Source organism: Prionailurus viverrinus, chromosome C1, assembly GCF_022837055.1.
Source record: "Prionailurus viverrinus isolate Anna chromosome C1, UM_Priviv_1.0, whole genome shotgun sequence".
NCBI lineage: Eukaryota > Metazoa > Chordata > Mammalia > Carnivora > Felidae > Prionailurus > Prionailurus viverrinus.
This window is the reverse complement of record NC_062568.1, coordinates 2973568-3000346: the sequence shown is the minus strand read 5'-3', so window position 1 is coordinate 3000346 and position 26779 is coordinate 2973568. Positions and strand designations below refer to the sequence as shown.

Sequence of the window (26779 nt, the reverse complement as noted above, 5' to 3'; positions counted from 1 at the left end):
CTTCTTGCTGCGTTTCACATAGAGCAAGGGGGCCCGGCAGCCGCGTGTGGCCTCTTTGATAAGGGCGCCAATGCTACTCACGAGGGCTCCACCCTCATGACCTAAGCACCTCTCAAAGGCCGCACCTCCACATACCATTCCACTGGGGAATAACCTTCAACCTATGAGTTTTGGGGTGGGACACAAATGTTCAGTCTATGGTGCCCCACAACCAAACACAGTCATTGCTAGCAGCTGCCCAGGCCCTTAGCCTTCATTTATTTCTACTCACCACTGCTGGGAAACTGACACTCTGCAGAAAGGCTGGCCAAATCAGGGTACCGAGTCACCAGTGTGGACAGAGAGGTGCTGGAGGTGGCTCCTGGCAACATTCATTTACTTTTTTAAAGTTTATTTATTCTGTGTGTGTGCGTGCGTGTGTGCGAGAGAGAGAGACAGAGACAGAGACAGACAGAGACAGAGAGAGAGAACAAGTGAGGGAGGGGCAGAGAGAGAGGGAGAGAGAGAATCCCAAGCTGTTAGCACAGAGCCTGACAAGGGCCAGATCCTACAAACCCTGAGATCCTGACCTGAGCCGAAATCAAGAGTCAGATGCTTAACGGACTGAGTCACCCGGGGGGGCCCCTTACAACATTTATTAAACAACATTGAGTCCCACGACTCCTGTGGGCGCCAGCAGCTGCACCTGTAGACACACGTCCACTTTTTCCCCAAAACATTTGCCCTTCTCTCCTCATATTCCTGCAAACTCAGCCCGCTAGGGCGGCCACTCCAGAGGCTCAGGAGCCGTGCGGTGCAAGCACCTATGACATCGCCAGCTGCCTCCAGCCCCCTGTGACCTCACCACCTGGACAACTTGGCCCCGCAGGGCCGTGGCCACTCCCTCAACCAGCACAAGTGACAGAGGGCCTAGATGACCACCTCACCCTTGGGGGAGACCAGAGCTCCCAGCATCCCCACACATGGTGACAGCAGACCCACAGACACTTCAACAGTGGGGTCCCAAAGTCAGGACCCACTCCTTGCAGATGTCCCAACGGCTAACAGTGCCACCGTATCACCTGAACAGCAGGATGTAGATCAGGTCTCCATTGAGCAGGTCACCTCCCAGTCCTCATCAGAATCTGGGGACAAGGACAAACATGAAGCTGCCGTAGGGGACAGCCAGGAGCCAAAGGAGGCCACGGCCCTGCTTAACCACCAGGCCTCAAACGCTCCACAAATGCCCACGAGCTCCCAGGACCCAGAGTGGGAGGGACTGGTGCAAAATGCAAGCATGTCTCTGAGTCCTCAGACCTCCCAACGAGACCCCCTGGGGGAAGAAGAGACCCCACAAATGTCGGGTACCCCGGACAGTGACCAAGAATTAGCTCCAGCTATGGCAGCTGCTAAGGCACAGTTCCCCGGAAAGGACACTCAGCCCGCTGTGAGCTCTGCAGACTCGGGTGGTCAGGAGGACACTGAGACCACGGGCACCACCACCACCGCTGAAGGAGGGACTCTTGAGGGGGAACCTGAGGGTCCGGAGACCTTGAACTCTGACACTGAAGCTTCGACTACCGCTGAGTCCCAGGGAGGGACTGAGGAGGATTTGGTGGGTGGCTCAGAATATCTGCAGGCTGAGCAGCTCCCGCCCGCACGAGGAGGCAGTGCCCCCCCCTCGCCTGGCCCCCGCGAGGTGGCCCCGGGGAGGAGGCCCCTGGACGTCAGCCTTTATATGGCCAATGAGGACAACAGCTATATGCGCTCCATGACCAGCCTGCTGGGCGGAGGTGAGGGGTCCATCAGCTCCCTGGCAGATATCCTAGTGTGGTCTGAGACCACCACGGGCATGGCCACGGCCTTCCTGGCTTCTGGCCACAGCTCCGCGACAGACGTGCTGCAGAGCAGCGGGCCCAGCCTGCGCTCCGTCTCCAGCATCCTGGGGAACACCTTCTCCTCTGGGCTGATGACAGGGACTGGTTCAGCCCTGCGCTCTGTCACCCACATGCTGGAGACGGTGGAGCAGAGGACTATGGGGGGCATCCGCTCGGCCATGCGCTACCTGATCAGCCACCTCAGCCCACGCCGGGCCCCTGCCAGACCAGACCCTGACTAGAGGCTACGAAGGGAGCCCCGAAGGACCGGCTCAGCAACCTCCCGAGAGCCTGGGACCCGCATGCCCCTGCTGCCTCGCCCACCCCTGCCCGGGCTGGCTCTCCCCAGATCAGGCAATAAATCACTGGTGAGCGTTTATTTTCTAAGCGCAGAAAGGTGTCCCCCGAGGGCTTCCCGGGCTGTCCGATTCAGGGGCTGGAGGTTGAAGTCCAGAAAGAGAAGAGCTTGGCAGGGCTGGGGGGCCAGGCGTGGGGGTCTCAGACTTACAAACATTGATCCTAGAGGGACCCCCACCCACTTAAGTGTGTTCCTGAGGAAGTGAGGCCGGACCCTTCCCCAGGGCCTTGCTGGGCTCTCCAAGGGGGACTGAGAATAGAGTCAGACCAGTGTGAACTGGGGTTCACACCCCAGGGCTCTTACTGATCCTGGGCAAGTCAGTTTGCCCTCTGAACCTCTGATTTTCGCCTACAGGATGGATAACGAATCCACATCGTGAAGAGGTTATGAGGCATGAGGGGAACAATGCAGGGCTTAACACAGGGTGCCTGGCACTTATCAAGCTCACACAGTTCAGCTGCCACCATGATTATCCTCCAGCAGTCTGGGGACATGGTGGGAACAGGGATCTAGTAGGGTGACCGACCATCCGTGTTTGCCTGAGGGTTGGTCTGAACTAAGAGGGTTCCTGGGAGGTGGGACTTTCAGATTTAAAACCAGGAAAACCCCAGGGCACCTGGGTGGCTCAGTCAGTTAAGCGTCAGGCTTTGGCTCAGGTCATGATCTCTTAGTTCGTGAGTTCAAGTCCCGTGTCAGGCCCTGTGCTGCAGCTCAGAGCCTGGAGCCTGCTTTGGATTCTGTGTCTCCCTCTCTCTCTCTGCCCCTCCCCTGCTCATGCTCTCTCTCTCTCTCTCTTTCTCTCTCTCAAAAATAAATAAACATTAAGAACAATTAAAAAAAAAAAAAAGATATTCCTGCTTCTCTTGAGAAACCTAAGAGCCTTATTTCTTCAGAGCAACCAGTAGCCGAGCTGTCCTGTCTAGAGGGACCACCCCTGGCCTGCATCCGTGATTGATGTCACCTGCCTGAGCCCAGAGGCGCCCCTTTGCCACCCCGCCCCTGCAGATCACCCCAGACCCCAAGGGGATGCCAAGACAAACCAGGCGTGTCTACCCCCTTTTCTCAAGGAGCTGCCACGTGCTGTAGGTGAGCTAGGAGATGTCCTCATAGTGAGAGCAAAGAATTCGGAGGAGGAAGACTGTCGATCCAGATCCCAGTAATCAGGGTCTTCCGGAGAATCAACCGAGTCGGACCTGGGAAGAGAGGAAAGGGAGCGTCCACCCCGACAGAGGGGAGAGGAACAAAGGCTGGGGCAGGTGTGGGGCCTGCTTAGCTGGGGAGCAGCTCAACCTGACCGGAGCCCAGAGCAACAGTTGAGCCCGGCAAGTGCCGCTGTCTGGCAGGCACCGCTAGAGACAGACCGCGGAGGTGAATGAAAGATTGGAAGGGACAGAAACCAAACTCGACCTAGATCAGGTGAAGGGATTAGATGCAAGGCAAGAGCGCCAAGGGGGCGCAGCTGGCCCTGGGCTCAGCCTGGCCCTCAGGGCTCTGTCTCTGCAGCTCCGCCCGCCTGTGCTGGCTCCATTCAGAGGCGGCTCAACCTCCTTCCCGGAAAGACAGAGGCCCTTGTTCTCGAGAGCTCCAGTAGGAGAGGCCCAAAGGAGGACAGCGCCCGGCTTGGCTCCCTTGCTCTCTCTCGCACCAATCACGGAGGCTTTGGAAATGAAATACCTGGCCTGGGCCTCGCGTCCATCGGGGTGGGGTTCGGGGGAGGCGGGGTCAGCCCCGTGGCGGAGGTTCCCCCACAGGAAGGGCTGCTGGGCCCGTTTTGTGTGTCAGAGCCGGCAGCATTGTAAAGAGTGTGGCCTTGGGGGCCAGGCTGCCTCGAATCCTGCTCTGCGTCCCACTAACTCATCTCCCTGTGCCTCAGTTTCCTCATCTGTAAAATGTCAATAACAGTGTCTACTGCACCGGGCTGCTCTGAGGATTACATGAGCTAAGGAGTCAAGTGCATAGAACAGCGCCTGGCGCGTAGCTGAGCGCTCTGTGTTAGCAATCATTGTGATTATTGTGACAGAGGGTTCTGTGCAGCTCCTGCCAAGGGCAGACTTCCCCCGCTCCTTCCAGCTCCCTCTTTGCTGCGGGATAAACAGTTGTGTTGGCAAATCCTCCTGGCAACACGTCTCCTCTGTAGGTGGAACCCCCCTCCCCCAGGCATCCAGGTGCTAAGACACCTGGGGAAAAGGTCAGGGCTGCACATGGGGGCTGAGGACTCCAACACGGATGGAAGTGGGTGCACCGCAGCTCCGGATAAGATGGCCAGAGTGAGAAAGGAAAGGCCCCATTCCACAGGCAAGAGGAAGCCGTTCCTAGGACACAGGTCAGCAAGCAGGAGTGGTCCAGCCCATCACGGCCATGGATGAAAACTGAACAAGGAGAGTGCTACCGGGAAGGGAGAGGGAACGGAAGGTGGTGTGTAAGGGGGAAAAGAATGAGTAGTCGTCAGAATAATGGGGTGGCTGTATGTATTCTTTGATGGTGAGGACTCAGCCATAGACAAAGTTATTAATTCACCCCTGAAAAGCTAGCGCCCCCTCGCTGTTTCTCATTTATGCGCTGGGGCTAACACCTGACAACCATCCGTGCTTCTCCAGGATCAACAACCATCTTTCTGGGTGCGTGCTGCCACTGAGAGACCCGTCTGTAAGCAGAGGTTCTGCTTAAAGAGACATTTAGGCTGGGCGAAGAGCCAGCGGGGCAGACACGACATCCCGACATCTGAGCCCGGCAGGGGCTTGGCTAAGGGAAGGGCACCAACGAGTCCCGGCAGGCAGCATAAGAGACACTGTGGCCTCTCCCCGGGGCACGTGGGCACTGTGATGGGCCACCCAATCTCCTTCAATGAAGGACTTGTCCCCCCAGCTGCTGGGAGCGCTGGCAGTGCCCAGCCTTCGGTGCTGACCCCCTTTCAGAGGGCCGCCACCCACCGTCGTGGCCAGGTCCTTGCCAGAATCTAAGGCCTGACTGTCCAACTCCAGCTCCAGAGTGCCCATGGGGCTGTCCGGGGTGAGCTGGGGTTTGCATTATAGACTCCATTCCCCTCCGCCCAATCTGGCTCAGAGCCTGTGTTCCAGAGAACCCAACCTGTGACCACAGGCTGTTTTCTTTCCCATCGGAGATGTGTGTGTGTGTGTGTGTGTGTGTGTGCGTGCGCGCGCGTTTGCGGAGAGGTGGGGGAGGACCTACAAATTCAAACTGTGGAAAAAGTTCAAAGATCTTTTTATTATGTTTATTTATTTATTTTTGAGAGAGAGAGAGAAAGAGACAGAGCACAAGCAGGGGAGGGGCAGAGAGAGGGAGAGAAAGAATCCCAAGCAGGCTGCCAGGGCAGAGCCAGATGTGGGACTCAAACTCACCATCTATGAGATCATGACCTGAGCTGAAATCAAGAGTCAGAGGCTCAGCCGACTGAGCCACCGAGGTACCCCCAAAGATCTTTTTAAAAAGAATCTCCATTGTAAGAAAAGTTAAGAAATTTGAGGCCATCTTGAGAATGGTAAAAAAAAAAAAAAAAAAAGCTAAATCTTTGTCAGTGCTTTTACTTGTTTTGTAAGGACAATAATATTGTTTAGTCTACAGCCACTTGTCTAACTGGTTAAAGTCACCATGTGCTTGTGGTCAAGTTTATAGGTTTGGCTGGGTGAGGCACAGATTCTATCCAGGAAAGAGTGTCTCCAAAAGAAAGTGACCATAGATAAGGGCAGTTCCCACAGTGGGATGTAACAAGGTGTAAAGGTAAACTAAGGTCTTTAGTACACATTTACTTATTTAAATGAAACACTGGATCCTCTCTGGGCTGGAAGGAAGCCCCGTATGTTAGGCTGTCTGGATCTTCAGCTTCTAGTCCCTAAGAGTGGAAGTGCGCCCTCTGCTGGAGAGAAGGCACCACTGACCTGTGCCCGGAGGGCCCAAAGCTGAGCCTTGACCGTGTTCACTGGGGGATTTGAGACACATTCAGGAGCGAAGCGGGGGTTAAAAGAAAATTTTCTCCACTCACAACACTTCTGACACCAAATGTGTGGGTTTTCCACACGAAGCAGTTCTCCAATTCCCTGCAGACACCCACCTGGGTGGCCAACAATTCAATTCTGGCACTAACTTGAGTTAGCACAAACCCTGCAGGTTAAGGGCTCAGTCTCACCAGATTGCCCCACTTCAGATGCCAATCCCAAGTAGCGGGTCCTGAGGTGCCCGCACTTCTGTCTGATGTGGCTACAAATCAGGGATTCCCTCATTCCCACCTCAGGTTGGATAATTGTCTACAATAACTCAGAGAACTCGGGAAGACAGGATCACTGATTTATTTAAGGGATATAAGAAAGGATACAAATGAACGACCAGATGAAGAGGTATACATATGGCAAGGTCCAGAAGGGTCTCGAGCACAAGAGTTTCTGTCTCCCAGAAGTTAGGGTGTACCACCCTCCTGACACGTGGATGTTTTCACCAACCCGGAAGCTCTTCAAACTCTTTTGTTTAGAGTTTTTTATGGAAGTTCCATTATGTAGGCATGACTGGTTAAATCACTAGCCATTAACCCAATCTCCAGTCCCTCTCCTCTCCCCAGAGGTCAGGGGAGGGGAGGGGTTGCTGAAAGTTTCAACTTTTTTTTTTTTTTAGTTTATTTATTTGTTTTTTTTTTTTTTTAATGTTTATTTTTGAGAGAGAGAGAGAAACATAGTATGAGCAGGGGAAGGGCAGAGAGACAGAGAGGGAGACACAGAATCTGAAGCAGGCTCCAGGCTCTGAGCTGTCAGCACAGAGCCTGACGTGGGGCTCCAACTCAATTCACCCTGAGATCATGACCTGAGGTGAAGTCAGCTCCTTAACCCTTTACCACTTAACGGACTGAGCCACCCAGGCACCCCTGAAAGGGGCATATTATGAATAACAAAAGATGTTCCTCTCACCCCTACCACTCAGGAAATTCCAAGAGTTTTAGAAGTTCTCTGCCAGGAAGCCGGCAGGGGCGAGGAAGAGTCCAAATATATATTTCTTATTATATCAATGTTCAGAATAAACCCTAAGGTACCAACAATCAAGCTCAGGCTGGAAATGTGTCCCTAGGAAGATCTTAGGAACAAAGGCAGGAGGACAGAGGAGGACAGACCCTCCAGCTGGAGTCACTGCCAGAGCCCAACATCATGGCAACGTTGGTAGAACAGTGTTCTAGGACTCAGACCTCAGAAGGCCCAGAGTCCTCCAGAAAGGATCCCACCATGGCAAAGGCCTTCAACGGCAGGGCCTGGCTGAGGGGTCCCTGGAAGAGCAGTACCCCCTGCACCTGCACCTAGAAGCCAGCCGGCCCACCCTGTGGAGCCCTCAAGTGGACCCTGAGGCACTAGATGAAGGTCCCACTGTCTTCCAGCCTGTTTCCTCATCTATAAAATGGGTCTCCCATTTGCCTCACAGGGATGCTAAAATCAATAATGCATCTTTTTAAAAATAGCATTTAAGGGTGCATGTGACAAACGTCAGTTTTCTCCCTTCTGTGGGGTTTTCTGCATCGTCTGTGTATTGATCGGGAGTCTCTTAATTGGAAGTGACAGAAACCAGCCCCAAGTAGCTTACTTAGGCACAAACAGATTGATGGGCTAGGTAGAGAAGGGCTAGGAAGGAACTGGCTTTGGAGATGCCCGGTGTCAGGGACTCAAAGCTGCCAGGAGTCCATTGCTTATGCCCCCTACTTCCCCTGGCAACTCTGCTCTCCTCCAGGCTTTTGCTCCTTGCAGGGAACATGGCTCCTGGAGGCTCCTGGAGTCCCACAGGCTTGTACTTCCTAGACTAAGAGGAAAGTTCTGTTTCCCTGCTCCTGCCTGATAAATCCTAGGGGTCAGTGTTCTGGTTAACCTAGCCTGGATCACACGTTGGAAAGGCCTTCCTCACGCAGAGTTCCCGGGACCTCCGGAGCACCCGGAGCTGTGTCCCTCCCAGAGAGGAGGAAGGAGAGGAGGCTAAGGAAGCCTGTCCCCTCTCCTAGGTCCCTCACTGCAGGTCGCACTGCTCTGCAACTAAAGGCCCCCAGCAGATTACAATCACCTTTCCCACCAGTATGTGACCCTTCGACCCACAATCAAGTTTCCTTTGACCATGTGCTTTGGAAAGATCTGAGGCCTTCTTAAGTGTACTCCCTCTAACTCTACGAATTAAAAAAAAAAAAAAAAAAATCCTTTGCATCTCTAAATTTTAAATATCAACCAATGAGGAAAAGGGATTCACTTGCAACGCCTGATTTTGCTTCTGGCCACCTGCATGTTATTAGGACTTGTCAAAATACAGTTTGGGGTGAGGAAAAACTCCTCCCACAGATGGCCTTCACCACAGCGAACCTGAACAAGATAAGCCAGGCCCTCCAGCAAGAGGAGGTAGCTGGGATTACCCTTGGCCAAAGAGGGTCGGTTGAGGCAGACCAGGTCCGGGCATGGTGGCAGGTTACTGCCGGCCCCCGCATGGTTCTGGGCTTTGGGTTCCAGCACTGTACTATCTGCCTTGACGTGAAACAGAGACGGGAGATGCTGCAGCCTGACAAGGCCCGCACCAGACTCCGCGCAAGGTGCTCAGACAGGCCCCTCCCTCCCCACTCCCCGCACCCAGAGGCGGCCCGGTCAGACTGCAGCCAGGGCAAGGAGGTGCATGTCACACGGACGTCAGGGGAAGGCACGGGAGTGGGAGAGCGAACCAGGGATGGGAGCAGAGTGGCGTGAGCAGGGCCCAGTGTCTCCTCCCCCAAGGCAGGTGGCCAAGCGAGGGAGAGATTTCCTGGGCGACCGAGGGGGGAGGGGGGGATGAAAACGCCCCGACCGCCACCTGCTCCTCGTGGCCAGAGCAGGAGCCCAGGTTGTGGGGCCTGGTGAGAAACGAGACGAGCGGAAAACTGGGGCAGTCAGACGGGGTGACGGCAAACAAAGGCCTCTCTCTGCGAGAGAAACGCCGGCTGGCTGAGGGGTCGCACTCAGGCCACGCGGGGCCCTCGCGGGCGGCGCCGTTTCCTCCGCTGGGGCCGGTCCCCTTCCGCCGGGGGCGCGCGGTGGGCACAGCTCCGGGGCGGGACAGAGGGCGCGGCCCGGCGGGCGAGGGGCGGCGAGGGGCGGCGAGGACAGCCACCGCCCCGCCCCGCCGTGTCCCTGGCGACCGAGGCCTCAGCGCCCGGGCGGGGGCCTTCGGAGGGTGAGTCTACGCCGGTTGCTACGCAACGGCCCGGTGACGTCAGGCGATTGAGTTTGGTTCCCAAGGTAACTGGCCGGGCAGCTGGGCCGGGAACTATTTGTGTCTGTCCCCAGAGGGGCTGCGGAGCCTCCGGGGTCTGGCGCAGCGGAGCAAATGCGCTGCTGGCCGGCGGGCAGGCGGGGGACCGAACACAGAGGCCCTTTCAGCTCTCGGAGCCGGCGACCCAGGCGGGGCGGCGTCTGCGCCCTACGGGAGGACGCCCCTCCTCCGCTCCCCGCCGCCCCGGTTTTCTCCCCACTCCTGCGGGGGAGGCCCCTGGACCGCCAGGCTTTGTCCTACTTCTAAACGCTCCCCTGGGTAAACCCTAGGAAGAAAGGGGCCTCTGTTTGCAGCAGCCCGGCCCGCACCGCCACCCTCACTGCACACAGTAGGCGCTCAGCACGGCATTCCCATGGGACTGTGGACATTCTGCCCCTTCGGAGCTGCCAGACGCCTCCAGCACTCACAACCCCGTGTCAGGTTCTGATCTCGAGCACCCCGGTACCTGTCCTCCTTGCCCTGGTGAGCACATCAGCAGACCGGCTCCATAGTTAGGGGGCCACGATGCAAAAATAAAGTGAGAGGCCCCTTGTTCAAAAGTGACTGAGGGACAATGTAGGAAACAGACCCCAATCCTGCCCACTGAGGACGAACTGCAAGAGAGTGGAAGTACATGGGTAAACTGAGGCAAGTGGCCCCAGTCACGGAGGAGAGAGGATAAGGTTCAAATCTGGAGTGGAAGAAGTGAGGGACAAGACACAGCGGGACCAGAAAGACCAGCAGGTGCACAAAATAAAGCAGTGACCTACATCTGGGCCTGAGAGCTGGCAGCAGGTTGCCTGGGGGACCCCCAGGGCGTCGGGGCGCTGTAACTGGGTCTCCGGACTAAGGCGGTGCAGTCTGGCCAGGCCTCTCGGGCTCTCCCTTCCTCACCGCACCTGTTGCGGTGGATAACATGGAGCCTCTCACAGTCCGTCTCCAGGGAGCCACCATCACCTCCTCCAGCAGGGGGGCCAGGCCAGGCTGGCCCCCGGGATGTGGATATCCAGGTCCAGGTCTCAGAGACCGGGTGTGCATGCATCGACATCCAGACCAGCTGTTTCCCCAGGAGCCAGGGCATGCTCTGCCTGTCCCACCCAAGGGAGGCATCTGCCCCATCCCTGTAAACCTTCACTTCTTGTCAGCAGTCTGACAGCTGACCAGGGGCTCTGAGGACCGGAGGCATCTGGTATCTCTTGAAGAGCAGCCGCAAGGCCTTCTTTCCAGGGCAGTGAATTCCCACAACCTGATCCTCACTTGAGAAAAGCCTGCAACCCTTGTCTTCCCTCCTCTCTGTGAAGCAGGCTCCGTAATCCCAGTTTCACACACAGGATGGGTTCTAGAATGCCCCCTCCCCCAGTCTCACCTCCAGATTTGCCAGACTCTCCCAGAGGATGCCTTGAGAACTGGCTCTGGGCCTAGGAACCAGAGCTGGTGAGCAGAACCGGCGACATAATGTGCGGGGCCTAGGGCAGAGTGAAAATGCAAGGCCCCTTGTTCAAAAAGTGTTGAGAAGGTCAAGATGGGAGGGTGTCTGGCTGGCTCAGTCAAAAGAGCATGTGACTCCTGATCTCAGGGTCATGAGTTCGAGCCCTATGTTAGGTGCAGAGATTACTTAAAAATACGTAAGTAAACTTGGGGCACCAGGGTGGCTCAGTTGGTTAAGCCTCCGACTTCGGCTCAGGTCACGATCTCACAGTTTGTGGCTTCCAGCCCCGCATTGGGCTCTGTGCTGACAGCCCAGAGCCTGGAGCCTACTGTGGATTCTGTGTCTCCCTCTCTCTCTGCCCCTCTCCTGCTCATACTCTGTCTGTCTCTCTCTGTCTCTCAAAAATAAAAAAAAAAAAACACTGAAAATAAACTTAAAAAAAAATTAATGTCAAGATGGTGACAACAGACATGAGACCAAGCATGGGGCCCTGTATGGCTGCATAGGTTGCACACTCACAAAACCTGCCCCGCCCAGCTGGCAAGTCCTAGACACCAAGTAAACCTCCTTCCTGCACAGAATCTGTTCCCTCCGTCAAGGTCCATCTGTTGGCCTCTCCCCACACTGCGGCCAGCCACTTACTTCCGGGGGCACTTTCCCACCCATCCATTCAACACAATCTGGGCACCTACGGAGTCCTCAGGCCCACCAGATATCGCAATGGGGATGTGCCCATTGCTTTCCCATCAAAGGACCAAAGTCATAGAATACTTCCAGAAATGTTCATTTATGCAAATGCTGGATGTTTGGTTCTCTATTTTCGGCTGAAGAACGCTTGCTCTTGAAAAAATAGATAAGGATAGATAAGCATCTCTGTAAGATGATGAAATATGAAATGTAGCAGCTGATTGATGAGGGTTTGGCACTAAGCAACATTAAAACAATATAAAAGAACAGAAGTCAAGGGTGTGTTTGCGGCCTCTTAAGGTCCAGGTCACGCCCATGATTCATCTCACTCTGCCCTCAGGGAACCAGGGGGGGGAAATTCTGCCACAGCCCATTAGGTTTAGTTCACCCTGGGATCAGATCCTGCAGTGGGAGCTCCCCGGGGATCAGCTGAACCTGCACCCCCTCTTCTCTCTCTGCTTGCTCCTGCCATCTTCCCGACCCTTCCACAGATGTGACCCCAGGAGAGCTCCCTGATAAACTTCCTGTACGCTAGTCTATGAAGTCTCCTCTCACCCTGGGAGGCACCCATGGGCCCCCTCCCCCACCTACTTAAATGCCCTATAACAGCTGTTCTTTCATTCATTCCAAAGACCTTCACTGAAGACCTACTATGCACCAGATGCTGTTCTAGGTGCTGGGGGTGAAGCAGAATAAGGCAGGCAAACACCTGTGCCCTCATGGAGCAGACATAAAGCAACCAAAAATACAAAGCCATAACATAGAACTTAGAAGTTCTATTTTAAAAAGCCAACAGAATGATACTGTAGAGAATATCTGATCTGAGCCAGGGGCAGCTACTTTAGAACAAATTTCCTTTGGGTCAAGAAAGTTCTCTCTGAGGAGGCAATAAGAGGCCAGGCACTCACCAGTTTGAAGGACAAGCATCAACCAGGCAAATTCAAAGGCTCTCAGGTAGGAAGTTGGGATGTTGGGTTCAAAGCAACAAAAGGTGAGTCTAGAATAAACCGAGTGATGGAAGAGGAGGTCAGAGGCAAGGCCAGATGATGCAGGGCCTGGAAGAAGAATCCAGAAGAATTCAGCTTTTATTCTAAGTGAGGTGGGAGCCATTGGGCAGTTTTAAGCAGGGCAGTTATGGGATCTTTACCTATTTAAAGCATCACTCTGGCTACTGGGGGAGAATGGATTCACTACACAAACCACCTGCTGTTTGGCACATGTTTGCCCTTTGACCTAATTGTTACTAACCACCATTTGCGCAATAGCCTCTCTATTGCTGGAGGCCAGTCCTTGGACTTGTTTGGATCCCCACACTGCCTTGCACTGAGTAGGCGCTCAGTAAATATTTAGAGGCCAACCAGATGACACTTTCGTGTCTGCAGTGATCTTCTGGAGTCTTGCTTCTCGGACCAGCATCAGTGCCCCATCTGGTAGCTTACATCCCAGGCCCCACCCAAAACGTCTAAATCAGAATCTGCAATTTAAGAAGATCCCCCAGAAATCCGAAGGCATGGTAATGTTTGAGAAGCTCGTACAAAAAAGAGTAGAATAACTGGAGGGCCAGACAAGGAGGTGGGGGGGGGGGGGGAGGGCTGGAGGTGAGCCAGGAGGTGAACCCAGGTGAGCACAGTGGGCTCACTTGGGAAGTCTCCCATAAAAGTGGCAATGGCCCTGAGTCACTGAGTCTGAGAGGAGCTGGGACCAGTAATACAGCTCACACTTATTTGGTGCTTTCTGTACGTCAGACACTGGTTTCTCAATCTTTTCCATGCATTAATCATTTAGTCTTCACAACAGTCCTATAAAGTGGTACGGTGGCAGTCACCGTGCCCATATTGCAGATGAAGAAACCGAGGCCCGGTGAGGTTAACGTTATTCCAGAATCTTCAGCAAGCATACACACATGTGTCCGCACCGGGTATTTATGGCAGAGTGTGTTCTGATTGGTCCCTGCCTGCCCTACTGATGAGTCGATGTTTTGAACGTCGCCCTGGTTACAGAGCTGGACGGAAGAAGCAGGATCCAAACTAGTCCACTGTGCTGGAGCTACACTCTAAACCACTATCCTCTATACATCTAGTGCCATCACCGCCCAGAAACGGCACTCCTCGGGGACAAGTAATGTGTGTCAAAGTATTTTGCAAGCTATAAAACCCAGTATGAATGCCAAGTGCATAGACTCCTCCAGAGAGAGAAGCCTGTTAAAGCTGCAGTAGCTGGGCCGCCAGAAGTCAGAGGAGAGGTTGCGGTGGGGAAACACCATTTTCTCTGCTTACTCCAGGGGGAAACTGAGTCAGAAGGAACGGCCTTCCTGAGTAGAGCCCCCACGATCAGCCCTTGGAGGCTCTAATTTGCCAGAAACCCCAGGCAATAACCACGTTAGCCTGGGCGTGTCTTCGCGGACCGACTGGACCCTCCTGATGCTGACCACTAGAGGGCGCTGCTCCCCAGCCTTCGTCCCACCGGACCCCACTTGCTCGCAAGAAACTAGAACTTGGAAGGGGTCCTCGTGAACAGGCACCACGGACTTTGAGAAGTGGAAAAGGAGGAAAGGAAAGGTGGAAGGGGGACTTCTACACACTGTCGATACCCCAAAACACTCTGGTGCAGGAGCTCTTGTGTCCATTTTACAGATGAGGAATTTGAGGTCCAAAGATGTTGGATAAGATCCCCCAAATCAGGAAGCTAGGGAGAAGCAGAGCTGGGTCATCTGATTTAAACCTCAGTTCCCAAAGGGACCACAGGTAGGTGTCAGCTCATCTGACCCTGTCATGTCGCTGGTGTCCCTGCTTCTGTTGACCCTGCATTCTGATTGGTGGCCGCAATCACTACCTCGCTCTGTTCCGGGCTATGTTCCGGCAACAATTCCAACAGCCAGCCCTCATAAAAAAGGCCCTTTCTTGAAACTTGAAGTCATGGTCTCCTGCTTCATTGCCCTCTGGCCTTCAGGGACCCCCATCTGCCACCCCAACACAGCAGCCTCCGATTTTGGCAGATTCTGGGTTGCCTCTGATCCTTAACCCTCTGATCCTAGCCTCAAATTCTACGTTCCTTCCGCACCCCAGGAACCCCACAGGTTCAGGCGTTGCCCCCTGGCACCCCACGGCAGGTAGCAGCACAAATAAACACGGGGACATTTGACCAAGAAAAGCCTGTGGTTGGCGCCAAAGTTTTTTGTTTTTTGTTTTTTTCCTCAGCTCCCACCAACTCCTTTTATGGCCTCTGGGTCCAGTTCCTTCTTCATAATAAGTCAGAGCTGGAAAAGGCCTCAGGAGTCACTAAGTCCAACTTGAGCCAACACTTTCCTTCTCTACATAACCCTCCCCACCCCCACCCCCTGCCTTGTTGCCTCCCTGCCTGCAGCCAGGTTCACAAAACCAGGCCAAGGCAGGAAGCTTCCCGCACTGGAGGGAAACTCCAGCCCTGGGGCGGGACCTGGGCAACTCGTCGGCCCAGGTGGCCCAGCCCGGCACCTGCAAAACGGAGGGGAGGGAGGTGCCCAACCGCCACTTCTACTAAGGCCCCGCCCCCGGTTTCTGAGCTTCTGTATCTAAACCCGGGGACCGCCCTAACGAACGTCTATTTCGGTCCCTTTCGCACGGCCCCTTTCCTTCCTTCTGCCCTGGGAGCTATGGGCAGCTCGCGTGTCTGTGCGCACGTGCGTGTAAATGATCATGTGTGCGCTGGAGCGTGTGCGCCGCGGCACACGCGTCGGCGCCAGGGCCCGGGCCTGTGTACGCCCCCTACCGGCTGGCCGCCACCGACTGCGGTAGCTGCCAGGTGGCCGTGTGCAGCGCCGCGTGTGCAGAGTGCCAGTCCGGACCACCCTTCCCTCGCCTCGCGGCCGAGAGCATCCGGAGCATGCGGGCGACTGGCTCTCTGTCCGCGGGCACGGGCCTCCTTTCCCGGTCCATCATTTTCTGTCTTCCCGGGCCTCCCCGCTCCGCCCGCTCGGAGCGCTCCGGGGCGGGGGCCGGGAGCAGCCCCGCCCGGGCCGCCTGGCGAAGGTGGCAGGGCTGCGGGGCGCGCACCGCCTCTCCCCTGCCGCCCCCGCCCCGGCGCCCCGTTGGGTTTTTCCATGACTGCATCCGGCCGCGGGCCGCCTTTGTTCCCGCCGTCCCTACGAGCTGGCCCGCCTCTCTCCTGCGCGCCGGGGTTTTTCCAGGGCTCAACTGGAGCATGGCGGAGCCGAGTCCTGCGCCCGCGTGGGCGGCGGCCTCGCAAGGACCCCCGCGATCCCCTGCGGGAGGCCGAGCCCTCTCCAGACGTAACGCTTCGTCCCTGCTGTCCCCAAGGCCTGCCGCCCCCGAGCCCCACATTTGTGCGAAAAGTTGGAGCACCCGGCCCGGCGCCTCCGCTCTTCGTTCGGGAAGCGCTTTCGGCGCCCCAGGTCCCTCGCCGGACTGCGCGTTGTGGCGCGGAGGCCGCACGGGTGCAGTGTTGCCGGAGCCGGAGCCGGGCCGCCCCTGCCTCCGGCTTGTAGAAGGGCTCCACGTTTCTCCCACGGGGCAGGGGGCGCAGTCGGGGCGGTAGGAGGCCTGGCCTGGCCCACCCCACTGCAGAGGGGACCCAGGCGCGCACACGGCCAGGCACAGCTGGGAGACACCGGGCGGTCCCCACCCCCACGGGAAACGTCACACTCGCCTCTGTAAGCGCCAGAGCGCGGGGGACTCCTCTGTGCCCTGAACCCCCTCTCCGACATCAGGAAGGAAGGGGGGAGGTAGGCAGAAAGGCGGTGTTCGAGGCACGGGATCCTCACGGGCCGCATGGAGACTGCGTGCCCGCAGCCCTGTCCTGTCCACACCGCCGGACCCAGTCAGTCCACGCTGAGCTCCGTCCAGTTTGGTGTCTGTGCAACGGTGGCTTTATGCCCCTGGGGCGTCTCAGCTGTTACTCGGCCATGTTGGCGGGAAAAGTGTAGAAAACGCTGTGTTTGCGTCCGAGTGAGGCTTGCTAACCCTACCACAGAAGCCAGACTCGCAGGGTGGCCTCCAGGCCGGGGTATAGGGAGAGGGGGACATCTGGGCGGGGGAAGGGGTTCTGGAATAAGACCGCGTCTGCCTGTGTGCGGGTTTCGGAATCCCTGGCTGGCCCCTCCCCACAGCTCTACGGGAGGCGGCCCCAACTGGCCGAAGATCGAGAGGTGGGGTTGGGAGGAGGGTGAAGGACAAGGAGCACCCAGATCCAGGGAGGCCCAGAGCTCTCTCCCTGGTGGGGGCAGGCGGGACGCGCCTTGAGCGCTCCCGGTGCCAGCTCCTCTCTTCCTTCCCTGGCGTATTACCTTGTTTCGTAAGCAGGGAGCCCGAGTGCCCTGAAAGGGTGGCTGTAAGCAGGATGTGACCCACTTCCCCAAACGGCGGCATTCTGGCTTCTCCTTTCTTCTCACCACACCCCCAAAGGGGTGCAGGTTGTGTTTAGGGTCTCAGACCACTTGTAAGTGGTTCAGATGGTAAACCACACTTCTTACCAGTCCCGCTGGTCCAGACAGAGCTGGTGGTGGGGACAGCAGGTTAGAAAGAGAATCTGCTGGCCCTAGAGTTCTGTTTGCGGTGCCTTTGTCCTCAGCTGTCTTGTCTGTCCACTATTTGCCCTTGTTGCCTCTGTTCTTGGCCAGGCTAAGAACCTTAATCCCCCGCGGTGCCTGGGCAGCTCAGTCGGTTAGGCCTGGGACTCTTGCTTTCAGCTCAGGTCATGATCTCACAGTTTGCGAGACTGAGCCCCGTGTCTGGCTCTGCCCTGTCAGAGAATCTTGGGATTCTCTCTCTCCCTCTCTCTCTCTGCCCCTCCCCCTCTCATGTGCACGTGTGTGCTCTTTCTCAAGTAAATAAACGTTAAAAAAAAAAAGAATCTTAATCCCAAGCCTTAACCATTATCCCTCAGTTCAGTCATCTATAAAATGGGGATACAAATGGTGTCTATTCCCCAAGGTGGTTACATGGGTTAAATGAATTTATATGGGTTTAATATATGTAAAGAGCCTGGCACATAGCAAATACTAAACAAACATTTTCTGTCATTATTGAAAGTTAAGCGACTCCTCTGAGGTCACGCAGTAAGTGGCTAAGTTTGATTCCAACCCAGGTCAGCTGGTCCCAGAGCCCATGCTCTTTTTTTTCTAATTTTCTAAAAAAAAAAATTATGTTTATTTCTTTTCTTTTTAATTTATTTAATGTTTATTTTTGACAGAGAGAGAGAGAGAGAGAGTGCAAGCGGGAGAGAGCAGAAAGACAGGGAGACACGGATCCAAAGCAGGCTCCAGGCTCTGAGCTGTCAGCACAGAGCCCAATGCAGGGCTCCAACCCATGAACCTTGAGATCATGACCTGAGCCAAAGTCGGACACTTAACTGATGAGCCACCCAGGTGCCCCCCCATGCTCTTATACTATGCTATATATATATGCACTAGCAGCATTGGGAAACTACTCATGTACACAGGTTCTCTGTAAACTAGAGGGAAATCACGGGTGTTGGGGGTTAGGAGACATTTTTCTAGGGGGGGCACATTCATAATGGTGATGTCTGATCCAGTTCCCACTTTGGGACTGTTACAATTGTTTTACGGCTTTTAAAAATTACATATATTAATCGAGAAATTTATGACAAGCTGATAATTACCTTGATGGCAGAAAACTCCAGGTCCTTCCAGCAGTGATGTAAATTCTATGACATTTCACTTCATATTTATTGACTTGTTTTTACCCAGCATTGCAGCAGGTGCTGTGGGGGCAGGGAGAGCATTCTTAGGAGGGCAGAGAAGTCACTTTACTGCCTTCTTGTGGAGACAATACATATGTCTATGTAATGGTGATATCTTTTTTTTTTTTATGTTTTTTAATTTATTTTGAGAGAGAGAGAGAGAGAGAGAGAATGTGCACGCATGTGAGCAGGGGCGGGACAGAGAGAGAGGGAGAGAAAAGTCCAAAGCAGGCTTCTTGCTGACAGTGAGGAGCCCGACGCAGGGCTCGAACTCATGAACCGTGAGATCATAACCTGAGCCAAAACCAAGAGTCAGCTGCTTAACCAACTGAGCCACCCAGGTGTTCTGATCTTTTTTTTTTTTTTTTAATGTTTATTTATTTATTTTGAGAGACAGAGAGAGCGTGAGCATGAGTAGGGGAGGGGCAGAGAGAGAGGGAGTGAGAGAGAATCCTAAGCAGGTTCCCAGCTGCCAGCACAGTGCCTGATGCTTGGACTCTATCTCACAAACTGTGAGTCATGACCTGAGTTGAAATCAAGAGTTGGACACTTAACTGACTGAGCCACCCCTTTAAATTTTAAGTAATCTCTACACCCAACATGAAGCTCGAACTCATAACCCCGAGATCAAGAGTCACAGCCTCCACCGACTGAGCCAGCCAGGTGCTCCTAATGGTGATATCTTTAACTCTCAAAAGGAGTAATTTAATTAACTAACCATTAATATTTCATGAGGACCAGGGGTGAGCCGACTGAGGTGGTCCCATGATCCTTCCTCCTGGCCTTCGTGTCTTTGTATAAGCACCTCCCTGCATGTGGGTGGGGCTTGTTCTAACCAATAGAATAAGGCAAAGGTGACGGGTGGCTCTGATTATGTGCACCTGATTACATTATACAAGACCACAATGACCGTCTTGCACAGGACCTCCTCTTTGCTGGCTTTGAAGAAGCAAGCTGCCATGTTGTGGACCGCCTACAGAGAGGGTGGGATACTGCGATACTGGCTGACACAGGGGAGAAACTGAGGCCTCTGTCTGACGAGCTGCAAGGAACTGAATTCCGCCAACAACCCCATGAGCTTGCAAGCAGATCCTTCCCCAGTCAGGCCTCAGGTGAGGCCCCAGCCCTGACTGAAGTCTTGCCCAGCCTTCTGTGAGAACCTGCAAGATGATAAATGTGTGTTGTTTTGAGATGCTACATTTGTTGTTACATACACAACAACAGAGAACTAATGCGAGATCTAGTAGGTGAAAGGTCCTGCATAGTAATATTATGGGGTACAAAGAATTATAAGGGATCCAGCACTTGAGGAGCTTCCAGGCAGCCAAGGTGAAAAAGGAAACCCGGCATGGTTTCACTATCTGCCAAAAGGAAAGTAATGTTTCTAAACAGGCATCTTGGCTCCTGAGCCTAAGAATTTGTCACATGGACAATAGAATCTATGAACAGAGTGCAGAGTCTGAAAGGCCTGGACCCACCTGCAGTTCAAGATCCCCCCTCATCCTGCCTTACTTCCTGCCCAACCTCTTGCTACATGGCACTCTCTCGTTCACTGCTGTCCTTCCGGACGGCTCTTCTCCCTTCTCTGCTCACTGACTGCTCCATTTCAAGGACCAGCTTGACTGGCAGCCTCTTCTACAAAGCTTTCTTGAATTCCCTAGCAGAATTAACCACTTGCTTTTTAGTTTCCAAATCTGTATGTTTTAATTTTTTTTTTAATGTTTATTTATTTATTTTGAGAGAGAGAGAGAGCAGGTAGAGGAGGGGCAGAGTGAGAGGGAGAGTGAGAAAGAATCTCATTGCACTGCCAGTGTAGAGCCCCGTGTGGGGCTCAAACTCACGAACCGTGAGGTCATGACCTGAGCCGAAATCAAGAGTTGGCTGCTTAACCGACTGAGCCACCCAGGTGCCCCCTCAAATCTTTGTTATCAAAGGCATCATATTGTATTATTCATTTCTGATTTTTTACTGAGCATCTGCTAAGTGCTAGGCCTCCTGTTAGGTGCAAGAGATACTGTCACAAGTATAGCACAGAGCTGTCCTTGGGGCCTTAGGCCCTCAGTCACGGGCCCATCCTGTCCTCCACCCAAGGCCAGTGCATCCCAGGCGCTCAGCAAACACAGAAGCCACAGGTCTTCGTGTGGGTTAAGTGAGCGACTGAGGCTCTGTGGGCCTTCCTCTGGTATCTCATGATGCGTTCCTGGCCTCGTGACAGCCTCTTTGAGGGGTGAGTTAACTGTCAAATATGCTCCCAAGTAGCTGAAATCAGTTGGATATTACGATTTGGTAATGTAACACGCAACATGTCGGCAGCAGATGTCAGCAGAAGCGGACTTAGTTTACCTGTAATTGATATAGGGCTTTGGGGACTGACTGTCATTAATAAATTAGTGGCATTTTAAGGTTGTTCAAGGCTCCGCAGTGTGGGAGATAGGGGTCTCCTGAGCCAGTGATAGGAGGTGTATGCACCTAATTTATCTAAAAATTGATTGACGTGAGCAGCCAGTTACAAAGAAAGGGGGCCAAGACGTGGCCCTATTAGTTCTTGTTGCCAGGCCGCCCCGCTAGGTGTTTATAATACGGGGTGTTCAATTCCCTTCTAACTAGCGGCAGCCCCACATGACAAAACTTCAAAGGGTGCTGCCCATGCCGTCAGGCAGAGTTTGGAAAAGTGTGAGGGCCCTGGAGGACACAGGCTGTGGCATTTGGCTATTGTTAGGGGAGCGGCCCATGCCGTCCTTTCCCTGGGCCTCCTCCCCCAACTTCCTGGCCATCCTGGGCAAAGGTTTGGCCCCATGTTTTCCATTTCCTGGAGAGTCTCCTTCCCCAAGCATCCTGGCCCTCAGGGAAGGATGGGGTGCTGCCCTGAGTCCCCCCCCCCCCCCCCATCAGAGGGGACCTCGCAGCCTGTCGTGGGGCTGCATCTTGCTGTGTATTTGGAGTTTCCTGCCTGTGACCTGTCTTCCACCTGGGGCCTCCATTATCTCCACCTAGAGTTTCCAAGCCACGCCCCGAATCCTCGGGTGGGGTGGGAGTCCCCACCCCACCCCCAGACACAGACCAGGGCTTCAAGGGATCATTTCTGGAGTCTGATGAGCTTCCTGGATCTGACCAGAGTTCTGCTCCATTCCTGGGACTTGCTGTGGCCTGCGGCCTCCGTGGGGAGGAGCCGTTCCCCTCCCCCCACCTCCCCGCCCCCGCCCCTGTGCTGAGGAACCCGTCCCGTCCCTACTTGTCTCCTCCCTGCCCCAGTTTGCCCTCCTTCCCTCCTGGGCAGAGCCGATGTCCCCTTTTAATTTAAGCTGCAGAGGAAGTGGCCTCAGGAATGGCCTAAAAAGCTGCCCCTGGGCCCCATCATTGAAGAGACCGTCCTGTGAAGGGCCCCCTTCTATCAGGTCTCCTCCCTCAGCCTCCCTAGAGCTGGACCGTTTTTGGATTTCCTGTCTTCATACCCATTTTTCTGCTTCATCCTTGGAATTTGGTGACCCGAATTTTGGCCTGACGTCTTGGCCGGGGGCCTGGCATTGCTTTGACTCTCCCCCTGCAGACTTGGCATGGGATTCTAGAAGGACTGCCCGCTGCTACACTCTGTGTGTGCCCAACCCCAAACCCCAGTCCCAGGAAGTCACTCCACTGAGGCCGCAGTGAAGACATCTCTCCAGGCTCTGATCTCTGCCTCAGTCAGACAGTTTGGCCCCGGGCGGTTTCCAGCTGATGGTGTGGGATTAATAAACACAGCAGGAAGTCTTAGTTCTTAAAAAAGAAAGGTCTCTTTAAAAAATAGTTATGCACATAACAGAAAATTCAAAAAGGGGGGGGGGGGTGCATTCTCTCCAATACCCGTGTTCTTCAGTTCCCGGCTGCACAGGTAACTATTTTTGGAGTTTTTTGTTTCTTCCAGACATTTCTAGGCACTCACCCCACCTCACCCCTGTCCCCACCACCAAACACAAAGCCTTGATTGTACTGTTTGCCATTTTTCATGGTGTAAATGCTCCCACCATGGCTGATTTCAAGATGCCAACGGGATGTCGGTGAACGCGGGGTTAAAAAATAGGCCCGATTCGCTGGGGATGAGAGCCAGCTCCCGCTCTGCGTGGTAAAGTTACACAGACACATGAAACACACGGCCAGACACACACAAACGGAATCCTAGGACACCTGCATTGCCTTCTCACACTGTACTGAACCACCTTCCCGGGCAAAGCCAGATAGCAAGCACCGCAGGGGAATGAATGTATCGACCGGGCTGTTCCTCACACGAGACAAGAACGGGGAGAGTCTGTCATGGAGAAGCTTGTGGCAGAAAACCATGAAGGGTCATCAGGTTAACTACGGGGTAAGAGATGTTAAGAACCTAATTAGTGAGAAGTCATTTCTGAAGAATAACAATTTGGGGGGCACCTGGGTGGCTCAGTCATTTGAGCATCAGACTCCTGGTTTCAGCTCAGGTCATGATCTCACAGTTTGTGGGCCCCACGTCAAGCTCCAAGGTGGCAGCATGGAGCCTGCTTGGGATTCTCTCCCTCTCCCAATCTCTGTCTCTCTCTCTCTCTCTCTCTCTCTCTCTGCCCCTCCCCACCCCCATGTGTGCATTCTCTCTCACAGAATAAATAAATAAACTTAAAAGAAAAAAAAAAAAAAAAGAATAGGGGAGCCAGGGTGGCCCAGTCAGTTGAACTCCCGACTCTTGATTTTGGCTCCGATCATGATCTTGCAGTTCGTGGGATCGAGCCCCACACCAGACTTTGCACTGACAGTGTGGAGCCTGCTTGAGATTCTCTCTCTCCCCCTCTCTCTGCACTCCTCCCCCACTCTCTCTAAATAAATAAACATAAAAAAGAATAAAAACCCTTTGGTTTGAGTAAATCTTTTTTAAAGTTTATTTATTTTGAGGGGGAGAGAGGGGCAGAGAGATAGGGTAAGAGAATCCCAAGCAGGCTCCACACTGTGTGGAGCCGGATGCAGGGCTCAAACTCACCAACCATGAGATCGTGACCTGAACTGAAATCAAGAATTGGTCACTTACCCGACTGAGCCGCCCAGGCACCCCTGGTTTGAGTAGATCTTGAAGAAACAATATCTTAATTTCTAATCGACTACTTAGGAGTTAAATGAACCCTTAATTCAGGACAGAATTTAAACTGCCAGGAAAAAAAAAAAAGTTTCACCTACCTCTTTAAAAGCTGCAGAGATGGGGCGCCTGGGTGGCTCAGTCGGTTGGGTGTCTGACTTCGGCTCAGGTCATGATCTCGCACTCCGTGAGTTCGAGTCCCACGTCGGGCTCTGTGCTGACAACTCAGAGCCTGGAGCCTGCTTCAGATTCTGTGTCTCCCTCTCTCTCTGACCCTCCCCCATTCATGCTCTGTCTCTCTCTGTCTCAAAAATAAATAAACGTTAAAAAAGAAAAAAAAGCTGCAGAGGGTTGAGGCGCCTGGGTGGCTCAGTTGGTTAAACATCCGACTTCAGCTCAGGTCATGATCTCACAGTTCATGAGTTCAAGCCCCGCATTGGGCTCTGTGCTGACAGCACAGAGCCTGCTTAGATCCTCTATCTCCCTCTTTCTCTGCCACTCTCTCTGCTCTCTGCTCACTTCTCTGCTCTCTCTAAATAAATAAATAAACTTAAAAAAAAGAAAACCTTCAGAGGGTTGATCAAATTTCCCAGCTAGAGGGGCGCCTGGGTGGCTCAGTCGGTTGAGCGGCCGACTTCGGCTCAGGTCATGATCTCGCGGTCCGTGAGTTCCAGCCCCGCGTCGGGCTCTGTGCTGACAGCTCAGAGCCTGGCGCCTGTTTCAGATTCTGTGTCTCCCTCTCTCTGACCCTCCCCCGTTCATGCTCTGTCTCTCTCTGTCTCAAAAATAAATAAATGTTAAAAAAATAAAAAAAATAAAAATTTCCCAGCTAGAGAGAATTGAGGAATCTAAAAACCTGGAGAGAAGAGCCAGATGAGTGACGTCACCTGCAGGCATGTGACCTTGGGCTTCCTCGGTCTTCTAAAGAAGCTGTGGACAACCCAGCCCTGACATCTGCCAAATTACTCACTTCGGTGGCTGCCCAGGACTCCCTCTGAGTTCCATTAGGAAACATTGGTTTTTTTTTTTTTTGAAACAAGCACTTGAGAAGGGATTTCAGCTCCCTGGGTTTCTGGGTGACTTCCTCTGTGGTTGGCTCGTCCCTCTGCCTCCTGGTACCTCTGTCAGGCATTCTGAGCTTCCAGCAATCTTTGTCAGAAAGGGGATAATTACGGCTGGTGTCCACCTGGGCTCTGTTGGTCCGGCTTAGTCCCTGGCAAGCTGCTTCTCACAGACAGTTGAGGTGGAGGTTCATATACCCTGCAGATGACAGGTAACCCTTGGGCCCCTCAACCCCTGTGTGAGCCCCTCCTGTCCCTAAATCCCAGGAATAGAGAAGGGGACCCATATTGAGCACTAGCACCACAAACTGTTTAGTTTGTGGAAAAGCAATACCTTCTAAAGTATCCATCTTATACCTAGAACTGAGAAGGGTTTCACTCCGAATGCGAAGACATACAAGTGTATAAAGAGCTGTGGGTGTAGCCCCGTGCCATGGTTGTGCAGCAGGAGGTTATGGATGACTCCCCCGGCAGCACTCGGGGCTCCCTTTGAAGCATGTGGCTGATCCCCTTTGGGAAACAATCCTTCAGGCCCCATCTTTGCCAGGGATATATCTTTGGCGAAGCCATAGCTAATGGGAATTTGGGAATATATAAGATGGGTATGGACAGCTAATAGGAATATACAAAGTTCAAGAGACTATGAGGTTGGAACCAGATGGCTGAGAAATGTCTTCAGCTTACCATCCACACACAAGGACAATACCATTGCAGTTTATTCAGGGAGCAGCAGAGGAGAAATGGATCATTATGAGGGCCACATAACTCAGAGATGGCTCCCCTGTGTTGAAGGAGCTCAAGATAGTTAGCCCACCACTGTAATTGGATTGGGGCAGTAGGGAAGGGGGGTGTAAAAACTTAGAACACAAAATTTGGTGCCTAAAAGCCACAGGCTGATAAAGAAAAGAGGAAGAAAGGTCACAGTCTTTGGATTTATTCCTCCATGCTGCCATTTTCCAGGATACAGGTTCAGTTCGTTGGCAGGTATGTTTCAGAACACTTGGGGACAGGAAAAATAGACAAGCATGTATTTGGGGGGAGTTCAGGACTGAGTAATTCTCAAGTGGATTTGCTCACATTGCCAGGATTAGATTGACTCCTTCACTTAGGCTGAGGGGTCGTAATGCAGAAGACTTCGTTCCTCCCAGTAGACCATCTCAGCACATTCCACGGCATTCTGTGGGGAGAGCAGAGAGCTTCAGAACCATACCAGCTCTTCTAGAGGCTGGCCCAAATGGAACATAGTGGGCAGAGGGCTGGCTGGAGCGGGGGACTCACAAGAGAGAGAATTGAGGGAATGGGGTGGACCACACTGAACACAGAAGGTGCTGGGTGGGTCTGTCATTCAGGGTCAAGATGGAGGAAAAGTTGCTGCTGCAGAACATTCAAGAAGATTTGGAATAGAACAGATTGACTGGAAAATAGGTAAGGAAAATGAATCTTAAAAAACAGTAAATCTGAAAACACCAGATGCTGAGGATATGTGGGAAATGGGTATTTTTAAACACTGTTGTTGGCAGGTACCCTGGGACCGCGTGGCAATCCTCAGTAAGCTGAAGGTGTGCATACCCGGGACCCAGCCATGCTGCTCCTGGGTGTATCCCCACCGAGGTCTTTGGCACAGGTGTTCCAGAAAACAAGCACAAAGATATTTTTTTTTTTTGAAGCACTGTTTGTAATAGCAAAAAAAGTGAAAACAATCTGTCTCTAGGCAAAAGAATGGACAAAATGAACTCTAACTTGCTCGTGGGAGGCATTCCATACTGCAGTTAAAGTGAATGAACTATATCATCATGTATCAACATGTAAAATCTCAAACACATATTGCATTAGAAAAGCAGGTTGCAATACGGTACACACGGTGACTCCTTTTACATAAAGTTTCAAAACACATACAAATGGTACTCTTCGGTTTAAAAATGCCCTTCAGGCACCTGGCTGGCTCAGTCAGTAGAGCATGTGACTCTTGCCCTCAGAGTTACAAGTGCAAGCCCCACATTAGGTGCAGAGATTACTTAAAAATAAAATCTTTAGGGGCACCTGGGTGGCTCGTCAGTTAAGTGTTCAAATTTGGCTCAGGTCATGATCCCCTGGTTTGTGGGTTCGAGCCCCACGTCGGGCTCTGTGCTGACAGCATGGAGCCTGCTTTGGATTCTGTGTCTCCTTCTCTCTCTCTGTCCCTCCCCGGCTTTGCTCTGTCTCTCTCTCTCTCTCTCAAAAATAAACACTAAAAAAAATTTTTTTTAGTGTGTTTATAATATGTACCAAAGACAGAAACATACATGGGGTGAATTTCACCAACCTCAGGGAAGTGGTTACCTTTGAGGAGAGAAGGAAGGAAAAGCCACGTAGGGATTTAGCTATTTTTGT

At 53.3% G+C, this 26779-nt stretch overlaps 1 protein-coding gene across 1 annotated transcript; it reads left to right on the top strand.

Moving 5' to 3' along the window:
• The first annotated feature begins 869 nt into the window (after positions 1–869).
• On the top strand, positions 870–2235 carry TEX44 (testis expressed 44). Its single transcript, XM_047873094.1, has one exon. The coding sequence runs from the start codon at positions 914–916 to the stop codon at positions 2096–2098; it is 1185 nt and encodes a 394-aa protein (XP_047729050.1). The 5' UTR covers positions 870–913; the 3' UTR covers positions 2099–2235.
• Positions 2236–26779: the final 24544 nt, after the last annotated feature.

Bases quoted from the DNA above. Each gene is read 5' to 3' on its own strand.
- TEX44 (XM_047873094.1), top strand. From the start codon at position 914: ATGACCACCTCACCCTTGGGGGAGACCAGAGCTCCCAGCATCCCCACA.